This window comes from Rhincodon typus, chromosome 20 (assembly GCF_021869965.1).
Source record: "Rhincodon typus isolate 14 chromosome 20, sRhiTyp1.1, whole genome shotgun sequence".
In the NCBI taxonomy this organism is placed as follows: domain Eukaryota; kingdom Metazoa; phylum Chordata; class Chondrichthyes; order Orectolobiformes; family Rhincodontidae; genus Rhincodon; species Rhincodon typus.
Genome location: NC_063351.1, coordinates 29,917,047 through 29,929,240, shown reverse-complemented (window position 1 = coordinate 29,929,240; position 12,194 = coordinate 29,917,047). Strand labels below are relative to the sequence as shown.

The window sequence follows — 12,194 nt, the reverse complement described above, 5'->3', positions numbered from 1 at the left end:
GTCGTTATTTAGAAAGTGAAGAGGTAAAATTACTTATGGTGGAGCAGTTGAACTCAATATTGAAGTAAGTTGAACTTTACTTAAAAAAAAATCATTTAGGATAGATGAAACGGTGTATCTTGTGTTGTTTAAAATGTGATCCTTAGCGTTTATTGGTATGTCAGAAATTCCATCCTTTTGTATTTTCCTTTTATTTACTATTGGGTGACCAACCATAATTGCCCTTGAGACCGTGGTAGAAGAAACAACTTTGTTGAACTGCTGGGATCCTATGTGGTACAGGTGCTCCCATGGTACTGTTATCGAGGTAGTTCCAATTTAAACCTGGCAACAATATTTGTGACCTATTTCCAAGAGCTGAGTGACTTATAATAAACTTTCAGGTGATGATGTCATGCACCTTCTGTCCTTGTCTTTCTTGATAGTACATGTGCATATGTTCCTCCAATCTGATTGTAAATGCTTGTGTAATATATGCTGATTAATGCTGTCTGTTTCCTTCACAGTGACATTCAGTGTCTTCTTCTAGACCCAGAGTTCCAACTGGTGCAGAGATGCTCACTTGTAGCGAGGTAACTAAGACTAATTGACATCAGTTAGATTCCTGCCATCTTCAGCCCTGCCCACCAAACAATCTACACACATACAAAAAAGCAATAGTCAAGATAATCAATTGCATCTCGGCTGACCCTGACCATAGCTGTTATTCTTCTTCTTGCACCTTGACCTTGAATAGAATTCCACAAATTTTATGGCAGAGAAACACGCCAAGTGGCACAACTGTTCTGTGCTAGTCTTCTGTACGAATCCACTGGCCCCATATCTGTTTGTTTAACTTTATCAGAATAATCCTCTATTGTTTTCTCCCTCATGTGTCTGTATAGATTCCTCTGAATGCACTAGTGTTATTTAACTCTAGGTAATAAAGTTCCTTCTGAATTCCCCACTATAGTGCTTCCCAAACTTTTCCTCTGGGTGACCCCATTTTAGCCCCTCAGACTTTGTATGGCCCTCAAGTGAGAATTCGGTGGGTGTGAGAGCTGTTTTGTTGGGAGATAAAGTTTCATTTGTAGATTGGGAAGTGATAGCCTTAACTCTTGATTGTTTGCAGGCATTATTTTGCAGCAGAAATCTCGCCTCCGAGCAGTCAATTAGACCATGCCCACTATTAAAAAAAATGAGAATTTAAAGGGGTCCCGTAGCAGGCAGAGCTCAGTCTGAGTTCCACATCATTGCCTTTGAGCTCACGAGCCTAAAATTTCATCATCTGACCCCACTGGAATTGTGAACATTTGTGAAGTCTGGCCTTACTGCATTTGTTTGTGACATCATTTATTAATGTCCTCTAGTTTTGAATCAAGTGGCCAGCACATACTTTCTTTCTCTCTCTCTGACTCTTCTTTAGTGTGGAATTTGTATCCTTTTTTATAACATGACCAGACTGTTTATAGTACTCTTAATAGGACTTTGTAAGATTCTATCTAAGTTTAATAAATTTTCACTTTTTTGTTTTTGTCCCTTTAGAAATGAGCCCTAGTGTTTTGTTAGCCTTTTTACAGCTTTATTAATTTTGTGTCCAACAAGCAAAGATGAAATTAATGTTCAATTTTACTTTTGTATGGTGTTGGTTAAACAGGAGAAATGCCCTAATTTCTTTGGTACTGTACAGTGGGACCTACCCAATGTGCAATAAATAGGTTAATGGTACCTTGTTTCAAGCATCACCACTCCAGAACACTATTGTCATTGCACCACTTCTGCAGTTTCAGCCTGGATCAATGCTCAAGTGCTGTAATGCAGTTTGAATCTGTCGACTTTACAGCAAACTTTCAAACGGACCCAGAGAAGGCCGAAGATAGCTTATCCTCACATTGCATGTCTTTAATTAGGACAGAATCTCATCACTGTGGAAGGGAATACTGTTGCCAACATTTTGATTTTTGCAGTGTCTGTAACTCTGGCTGGTTGCCACTTGATCCATCTGATGTTGATTGTTATCCTTCTCTACTGTGGCCCATCGGCATTTAAAACATCAGGGTTTCAGGCAATATGGAAATTTTATTGTCTTCCCCGCCAGCATGTTCACATACACATCACAGAGTACAAAATTCCCAGCTACAGCCATTGACCCTTCAGATGCGCAACCAGTCAGTTTACGTTGCAAGCACTCGTTTACGCAATTTAAACTGACATCAACAGACACAGCACTCTTCCATGCATGCGGATGTAACGCCATCTCCCCCCATTTGCAGACCAAACACTCACCTACGTCTCAGGATCAAAAACCCTCCACTGTAATATTGTTATGTCTGCAATATCTGAACTTGCCTCTCGTAGTATTTTGACCTTAAGACTGTTCTCCCTTCAAAGGCATCCTGTGTTTTTCTCCTACTTGTCAGTCTCCCTCCTGCTCAGTAATGACTGAGCATCCGCCATTCTCTAAGGTGTTCTAAGATCGGGATTCTGAACCTTTTTGCTTCTGATGCCTCAAGTGCAGTTTCACAGAAACTTCACAGATCCCAAGTACAAGTAGTTTTTCTTTAATCAATCATGTATTGTTTTACATACTTAATGTGATGCTTGTTGCTGGTGATGAGCAGTATTTTGTATTCCACATCTGGAAACATTCAGCATGTTAGTTGGAAGAGAGAAACAGAGTTAATAGTTCAGGTCAATGACTTTTCATCAGAACTGTTAATCAACTCACCAGATAAATCTACTAAGTGTTTTTCAACATTTTGTGCTCTTGATTTCATATTTCCAACATCCAAAGTATTATGCTTGGTTGTCTTAACCTGTTTTAATGCGGAATATTAAGAGCATAATAAAACATCCCATACTTGCCTCTCCACAGGCAGAGTTATTACAGAATGGTTGCAGCACAGAAGGCTATTTGGCCTGTCATGTCTATGCCACTGTCTTTATGAGCAACTCACTAATTGCACTCTCCTACTTTTGCCTGTAGCCCTGCAAATTATCTCTCTCCAGAAAATTATCCAGTTGTTTTTTTTTTGCTTTCACTAGAGACCCAGGAGTGCAGCCCCAGATCCTAACCACTCATGTTGTTGTTCCTGCTTTTGCTAAGTTGCTGTCTTCTGGTTCTCAACCCTTTCACCAATGGAAACTCTTTCTCCCTGTTCTACTCTATCCTAACCCCCTCATGATTTTGAACACCTTTGTCAAATTTCCTGTTAAATCTGCACTCCTCTAAAGTATTTACGTAACTGAAGTTCCTCATCCTTGACACTGTTCTTGTGAATCTTTTCTGCACCTTCTTTAACACCTTCCTTTAACATCTTTCCTAAAATATGGTGCCAGGCACTGGACACATTGCACCAGTTGAGGCTGAACCCATGTTTTCCACAGGTTTATCATTATTTCTTTGTTTTGTTTTAATTTTTCTTTAATACGTACAGTCAGGATACCATATGCTTTACTCAGTGTCTCCTCAAGTTGCCCTGCTCTTTCAATTATATGTACACATATTATTGGGAGTAATCAGAAGATCTTTTAAGTCCTGCTTGCTAGTTTCCTTCTTGCCTCCTTAACCGCTGTGTGTAGCTTCATCCTTCTTCTGCCCTTCTTGATGGTACCCATAAGTCTGCAATCACTGTTTTTTAATTCTCCCCCTCAGTGCTGTGCAGCTGCTCAGTGACAACCTTGACCATCGCACAACAGAATCAACACGCAATCCTGGAATTATATCTGCAGCCATAGAAATGCATGTCTGTTCTCCTAATTATTGAATTCACTGTTGCTATTGCTTTACAATCTTTCTCCTACTTCCTGATACATCAGACACTGACTGTGATGCTATGGACTGGGTCCTGGTTGCACACTCAGTGGGACCATCACTCTCACCAGTATATTTGGAAGCTTTACAGGTGAAGATAAAGAAGCAACAACTATATTGTGAAAGGTGAAGTGTTAAATTTATGAAACAATGAAATCTGTGAATCACATGTTTGTTTAAACATATAATGTACTGTGAAGGCCACATATGGGTTATGCAGTACTACTTGTACAGAGAAAGGTCACAGTCTTCCTCACTCCTTAATGATAAATGATGCACAGCATTGCCCCATATTGTGATAAAGCACTTGTTCCCTTCTGTGAGCAAGGTCCAGTAACCTGCAAACCAAAGCACTTGGTACTGAGTGCCAAGTCACTCATTCTACTGTTAAACATAATGGCTCCAAACTGTTCCACTTGAGTGCTTGTGTGCATTTCCAGCAATGCTTTTAAACTATTGCAGAGTACCTACAGACTGTAGCATTGTCCACTATAAATGCATGGCCAAACCAAGGACAGTGTGGTGAAAGCCGCAGGAAGAAAATCAGGTACACGGCTGGATTTTTACTAAAGGTGACACTGAAGTAGAGAACAAATTGCCATTTGGATAATGAAACTGACCATGCACAGGAACAGAACAGCATGTTTCTGGTGGCGTCTTGAAAACTTGGCTTAGACTTCTGAATTTTCTTTTATTCACTGGTGGGACACCGGTTGGCTAGCACTTATTGCCTGTCCCCGGTTGCCCTCAAGAAGGAGGTGGTGAGCTCTTGCAGATCCCTTCTGTAAGACATACGTTTAATATGTAATAATCATTAAAGAAATGTAAATTGTGAACAAGAGACCTAATGTGTGAGGAAATAGTATTGTTCCCTTACCGTTGCCTTCTTTGAAGAATTATTTTTACTACAGGTAGAGATTTTTGTTACTCTTGTCTAATCTACATTTACTAAAACTATCCAAAATGTCTCCTTGTTACACTTCAAAATGTCTTCACTTCTGTTGATATAGTCCCAGTGAACTCAATTGTTTTTTTAATCTCTTTTAGACTTTTTGGTGATGAGTCAGAACTGCAATTCTGGACTGTTGCTGCTCATTATTTATACAGCTTTTCAAAAGAAAAGGAACTAATCCCATCCAATGCAGTTCAAGAGAACCAAGCTAGTCCATTGGATATTTGCTATGACATACTCTGTGAGAATTCCTACTTCCAGGTAAGATTTCTTTTTAATTCAACCTGTTCAGACTTGTTTTGACACACCTCTGGAGTAGGTAGAACTTGAACCCAGGCTTTCTAACTCAGAGGTGTGGACACTACCACTGTGCTACAAAAGCCTCGTCTTACTTCCATGTAATACAAATTGTAGCTAACTGTTTCAGGTAGGGTAGTATTTTCTCTCTCCTGTGTCACATGAGTAACATCAATGTCCTGCAAGACACTAGTCCTGAAGTTGGTCTGGTTACAGATGTTTCTTAAAATATTTTATTCCCTGGTCCTTTGCCCATGTCCCCTCATTCCGTATCTGACTCTTCACTTGGGCATTGCCCATCCCTTATAAAAGCTTATTGAGACAGAGGGAGCAGGAGAGAGACTGAGTGCTAACAGTACCATAAACACAGTGTGGACCTGATCAGAGACACTAGCAGCTGTGGAAGAAGATAAAACAGAGATAGAGAACATTGGAAATAGGAACAGAAGGTGGCCCTTTGACTCCTCAAGCCTGCTGTGCCATCATCATGGCTGAACGTCTACCTCTACCTGAACTTCTGCCGTTTTTCTGCACCATTCTCATGCCCCCTAATATCTTTACTTTTTAGGAATCTATCACTCTCTAACATGAATAAATTCCATGATTAAAACTCCATAGCTCTTTGAGGCAGAGAATTCCAATACTTTGCCACCTTCTAACTGAAGACATTTCTCTTCATCTAAGAGCTAAGTGCCCTGTCTTGTATCCTGAGGCTACGTTCTAGATGCCATTGGCCGGGGGAAACCTGTTTGATGCAACTTTCTGATCTAGCCCTATAAGAATTTTGTATGTTTCAATGAGATTTTCACTCTTTCTTTTAAGCACTGAAGAATATAAGCTTATTTTCCTTAATCTCTCCTCAATGGACAATCCTGCCATTCTATGGATCAGAATGAATCTTTGTTGCAATCCCTTAATGGTAAGAACATTCTTCCTTAAGTAATGGGACCGAAACTGGACGTTATCCTTCAGGTGTGGTCTCATTAAAGCTCTCTACAATTTCAACAGAACTTCTTTATGCCTGCACTCAATTCTCTTGCAAGAAAAGCCTTCTTAATTGCTTGCTGTACCTACATTAAATTCATGCCTGTTATTCTCAGTCCCATGTGCACTAATTTTACTTAGTAACCTCCTGTGGGATGTTACTGAAACATTAAATACCACCACATCCATTGATTTTCCACCTTGTCTATACTGCTAGTAATATCCTCAAAAACCTTCCAACAGGTTGTCAGTTTTTTTTCCCTTTCATGTTATCTGCCCAATCCTACCGTTATTTTCTCAGTGCCCAATTATTACATCCTTTATAATAGATTCTGTAGATTGCCCCTGCTGTCCGGCTAATGAGTCTGTAGTTCTCCATTTTCTGTCACTCCTTTCTTTACAAGTAAGGCTACCGTTAACAACCTTCCAATCTACAGGAACTGTTTCAGAACCTATTGAATTTTAGAAGATGAACGCCAATGCATCTACTATCTCTACAGCCACTTCTACTTAACACTCTGGAATGTAGATAATTAAGACCGGTTGATTTGTCAGTCTCATTAATTTATTGGTTTCCTTTACCTACCCTACTATGTTCATCCTCAAAAAGCACTAATAAATTTCTGAAGTAGAATTTCCCTTTTGCAGAACCATGTTGACTTGTTCCAGTTATCCTGTGCATTGTTAAGGGTTTCTTAAGAATAGATTTCAGCACCTTCCTGATGTTGGATTAATTGGCCTGCAGTTCCCTGTTTTCTTTAGCAGTGCTCAGGGGCTATGTATTCAAATTCATCCATGACAGTGCATTGTATTTAAATTCCATCGATAAAATCTGGAATTGAAGTTTCAACCACCATTGATTGTAAATACAGTCTAATTTGTTGATGTGCTTTCGGGAAGTAAATCTGCTATCCGTAAGAAGAGAGTTAGGTCATTGACCCTGTTGAAGTTATTCTGCCATTCAAGGTGATCAAGATAATTTACAACCTAAATCACCTTTATCCCATAACCCGAAAGCTTCTGGCTATCTAAAATCCTATTGATCTCAGTTTTAAAATTAATGATTGATCTAGCACATGCTATTTTCAGAAGAGATCCAAACTTATACTCACCCTGCTTGATTTCGGTCCCTAAAGGCAGGTGGATGGAGTTCAGTGACATATTGACCATGATCACAGTGGCAAAACAAGACTCAAAGTTATGAATGGCCAATACCTGTACTGAAATTGTCTTATTTCCATTCCAATATGTGCATCTATTTATTTTATTCTTGAATTCAGTCTGTTTAAGCTTTATTGATTTTCTCTAGTATTAACAGTACAATTAATAAGGCTTTTGAAATGTTTAAACATTTAAACATTAACGTGTTTTATGCAATCTGCTTTCAAAATAAAAGTTGTTCAAGACTAGAAATGAAAGCAAAATGGGAAATATGTGGTAAGGTGCTTTAGGAATTGAGTACATAACTGAAATCTGTAACCCAGTCACCCAGTAATGTAAATCATTGATTATGATGAATTAAAATATATCTCTCATTGAACAAGTAGTTGTAGTGCCCCGTAGTGTTGATTGCAGGAATCGTATTATCATGATCGATCATTTCAAAGTTCTGGGCATCAAAATTAAATAATTCACACACCATGTAAAAATGGTACAAAGATGAAATATTCAAAATTAATTTGGCTAACAGGCTTTCAGAGTGCTTTGATTTAATCTTGCAAATGAAAGGACTTTGCATTTGTTGCAATTTAGAACACTAACCCTCAAAGCAGTGCCTCTGTATTACGATCATTTCTTGTTTCAGAATCAAGACATTTCTTGTAATGTTGCTGAAATGTAGCATTAGGAGCTTTGAAAAAATTGCAACATGAAGTTTTGATGTTTATTGAAAATTTTTGATTTTGTTACTTTTTAAATTTTTGTGGATTTTTTTCCTGCTTAAACTGGTCTGGGGGAATCCATGATATGGTTCAAAATAACACTGTTTAGAAATGCTGCAGATTCTGAAGCTAATAGCCGCTTTCTTCTGGTAATTCATCGTCATGCTAAAGATGAGCTTAGGTAATTTTCCCAAATTTGATCTCCCAGATAGTTACAGCAGGCTGAATCAACTGTAGCACAAGAAATATTTTTAAAAAGGCATTACAAAGGTTTTCTGTGGAATTTCGAGAGGAGAATTATGAATAAAGCAATCTGTTTCTGGCGTAGGTACAGTGCAATGGGATGCAGCAACATGACTCAGGAACATCCTGTATGATAAAAATTATTTATATAATTTTCACTTAATTTTATTCACCTAAATAAAATCCAGTTATTTCCTGTTCAGAGACTATCTTGCTTTGAAAACTCATTTTCTAAAGCAGTATTATGTGTTCTTGAAAAATGGTTTCATTATGGTTGTTCTTCATCTTTATGCAAGTTCTTTTAAAAGAATTTTTATTTATAGAGATCCCAGATTGAGCGGGTTAACCTGCAAGAGGCAAAAAGAACAACATATGATCACACAAAGAAATGTGCGGACCAGTTGCTGTTATTAGGCCAGGTAAGAAAACTGCGCCGTTTTGATCATCAAGGATGTAATGTTAGTTTATTCTTTGTAATAAACTGGCAAATGTCTAACATCTATTGCTAGTCAGAGAGCATTAATGTATAAATTCAAGGAAACTAAATGTGTAAGGAGAGTCACGATAAAATATATAGGAATTTTCTCTTGAAATAAGTTCCCTCTAATTTCTCCAGCCACTGCGTGTAGCTCCAAGGTCCATGCATGGCAGTAGCTAGAGAAACTGGAAGTGAATGAGTCAGCACACCGATCAGTGTGCGCAGCTTAGAGGGAGAGTTACTCCAGAATAGTACCTTCCGGCCGTTTCTCTAATTGTAATACTGGGAGAGTCCTTGGTGTTGGTGACAGTCATGTGGAGGTCTCACAGTTTTATCACAGTGAAGGTGTAACTAATAGAATGTGGCAAGGAAAATGTGATGCAGAAACCATTTGCAAGAGATGTACAATATTTACACGACTTTTAATACTTGACGTACATGACTCAAAGAGCTGTAAAACTATAGTCAGTGCCTGAAATGTTCAGTTCCTTAATATATAATATTTCTTTGCTCTAAGTCACTTGATCGATACGAACCAGCAGCATTATCATTGGAAAAGAAGGTGTAAACTTAAGCTACATCAAATGATACAGATTTTAAACTAATTTCAAACATTTAATTCTTATTTTTGAATTAACCTATTAAAGTTAACACTTCTGTTGTTAAGATGACTCCTATACAGAAAAGGAAATAATTGTATTGGTAAATAAAGAATATTTGCTTTTCACATGAAGAATTATGCCGACTCACCTTGTTATATCATCGTTTGTTTAACAGACGGACAGGGCAGTGCAACTCCTACTGGAAACAAGTGCAGAGAATCCAAGCTATTATTGTGACTCACTGAAAGCTTGTCTCGTTACTACCATTACCTCTTCAGGTCCTTCCCAGAGCACCATAAAACTGGTGGCTACTAACATGATAGCGAATGGAAAACTAGCAGGTAAACTGTCGATGAGACACATTCAATCTTGTACATTGAGTTACATAAATTTTATTTACATACTTTTCATATGTGGTAGTCTCCAGGTTACTGTTGACCATGTTTGCTTTCACTGTGGAGATTTGAATGGAATGTAAAGCAAGACTAAGATTTTTTAAGTGCCTTAGTGAATGAGTTTGCCAGTTCATTATTTTACTTAGAAAAGCAAGGAAAACTTGCCAGGTTCGACTTTGAAGTTTCTTTGATGCTAGACGAAGGGGGCGAACCCACAGGTTCTGTAAGTGTCAGAAAGACTGTTGAGGAGCCAGCCATGTTTTGCTCCCACACTGTTTGCAAGTTTGAAGCTTTCATGCAGTCCACGTGCTTGTTCAGGACCACCTCACCTAGCTGATTTTTGCACGTCATGGGACCTGACCTCATGTTAACCATGCGTCTTACCCATACAGGGCCATTTCTGTGGAAGGGTCACCGGACCCGAAACGTTAACTCTGTTTTCTCCTCCACAGATGCTGCCAGACCTGCTGAGCTTTTCCAGCAACTTTGTTTTTGTTCGAATTCTGTGGTTTTGGCACCAAACGTCGTCCCCTGAAGTAAACCATGTGTCTTGCTTAGAGGAGTGTTGTGTCTGGCATTGGCATTCCTGATGCCTTTTCACTCAACCTGCCCATGCATGCGCGCATGCACACATCATGCATGCACACACCACACACGCACGCACGCACCACAGGTCGAAAGGGTGTCAGGATGGAGGCCGGGTTATGTCTGAACATTCTGTAAAGACTTAAGCTACGGTACAGATGTGGGAGCTGGGGCACCTTTGATGGTCCTCACCTCATTTTCCAACAGAACCCGGCCTTGTTGATTCTGTAGCCCAGGTAGATCACTTGGGGTGCCTGGAGCATACATTTGTCTCTCCTAAGGCATATGCCTGCCTTGGAAGAACATTCTCTAAGTTCTGTTCGTTATCTTCCTAGTTGTTAGCACAGCATCCAGATAATTGGTGACCTGGGAGAACCTTGTAAAATGTTCTCCATCGCCCGCTGAAAAATGGCACAGGCTGATGATACCTCAAGTAGCAGTTCCATACATTGGTACAAGCTCTAATGGGTATTAATTGTAGCATACTTCTGGGAAAGCTCATCTAACCACAATTATAATAAGCAAATACGCATTGGCTTATGTCTTTGTGAAGGCTTTGTGAAGGATGGCTCCCCTGGCACCCCTGCCAGCTTTATGTATAAGTGCCCTATGCAAGGGATTGCATATTTCTTCAGCTGTGAGAAGTAGTTTACCATTTGTTTAAAATTCCCACAAAGGTGAACTGACCCGTCGGTCTTCACAATTGGTAAGACCGGTGCTGCCCATTCTGCAAACTGGACTGCTTTGATGATTCCTTCACTTTCCAGCCTCCTGATTTCTGCCTCTACTTTTCACTTAAGGCAAATGGCACTGGGCGGGTCTTGCAGAAGCATGGAATTGCTTCCTGGTCAATATGCAGGGTGGCCTTGGCTCTTTAATCCCTAGGCTTTCCTGAAAAACTTCTGAGTATTTAATTAGGACTTTGCTCAGACAGACATTTTCTAATTGAAAAATGTTGAGCCAATCAAAGTAAATCTTTCTCAACCAGTTTTGCCCTATTTGGCTTGAACCCGAATCTTTTACTACAATCAATGGTAACCTAACCAGCTGCTTCTTGTATGAGACTGGAACCAAAGTTGCACCCATAATCTATAAAGGATCCCTGGTATAGTTTCTTAGTCTGGCCAAGGTTTTATGCAAACATAAGGGTTGGAGTCCAGGGTGAATTTGGTTAAAGATGAGCTCAGCAATCACTGATACAGCCATGTCAGTGTCATCCTCCATTAGAATTGGGTAACTATTTGTTTACACATGTGTAGTACTTGACATTAGCCTGGTTTCCAGCTCTCAGAGTGAACAAAACCTCTGACATTCTTGTTTATATCTGTCAGCCAGAGCTCCCTGATTGGGGCTGCTAACCTGGCCCAATTAGAGAACTCATACTCTATGAGGTCCTCCTCACTGACTTCATTACAATCTTTTGCAATGTGGCGCAAATGAAGGCAGAAAAATTCATGAGAAGGTCAACAGATCAGTGTTGAGATGTCTGCAAATGTGAGCATTCCAGAATACAAGTCAAAGTCATTACTTAATGAGGAGTGTGGGTGTTAAAGAATAAAATTCTGTAGATGAATTAAATTGAACTGTAAGTTAAAGGGATGATCTGATGTTAGAACTAATAATACTCTAGATAATTATGAATAATGTAATAGGTGTGCTGGGAAGTTGAAAAGGAAATTAGAAGTGCAAAAATGTTACCTATGGAGATTATTAAGCTAACTACTGCTGTTTTTTTCAGGTGCTTCTCCATGGGAGGGACTGGTAGGGGTGGAAGAAGGAGAAATATTTGAATTGAATGAATCTGAAATGTTGCTGTTCCAGGAGAAAAAGTAATTTAGCCAAAGACTACTTCTGCCTGAAAGTGGCCCAAAGGAACGTACTTAATAGCTAGATCAGTTGCGTGCATGTGTTTTCTTTGGAATTTGCCATTGCAACATTTCATGTAATAGCATTGTTGAAAACGCAGTTCTACACTTGCATTGTAA

The 12,194-nt window shown here is 39.2% G+C and overlaps 1 protein-coding gene across 1 annotated transcript in view; it reads left to right on the top strand.

The window, feature by feature from the left end:
• Window positions 1-12,194, top strand: part of wdr11 (WD repeat domain 11) — a 110,508-nt gene that overhangs the window by 86,711 nt on the left and 11,603 nt on the right. Inside the window, exons 11-15 of the mRNA XM_048609198.1 lie at window positions 2-64; window positions 507-572; window positions 4,841-5,006; window positions 8,473-8,568; window positions 9,405-9,570. Of these exons, the coding sequence (XP_048465155.1) occupies window positions 2-64; window positions 507-572; window positions 4,841-5,006; window positions 8,473-8,568; window positions 9,405-9,570 (557 nt within the window). The remainder of the gene's footprint in view (window position 1; window positions 65-506; window positions 573-4,840; window positions 5,007-8,472; window positions 8,569-9,404; window positions 9,571-12,194) is intronic.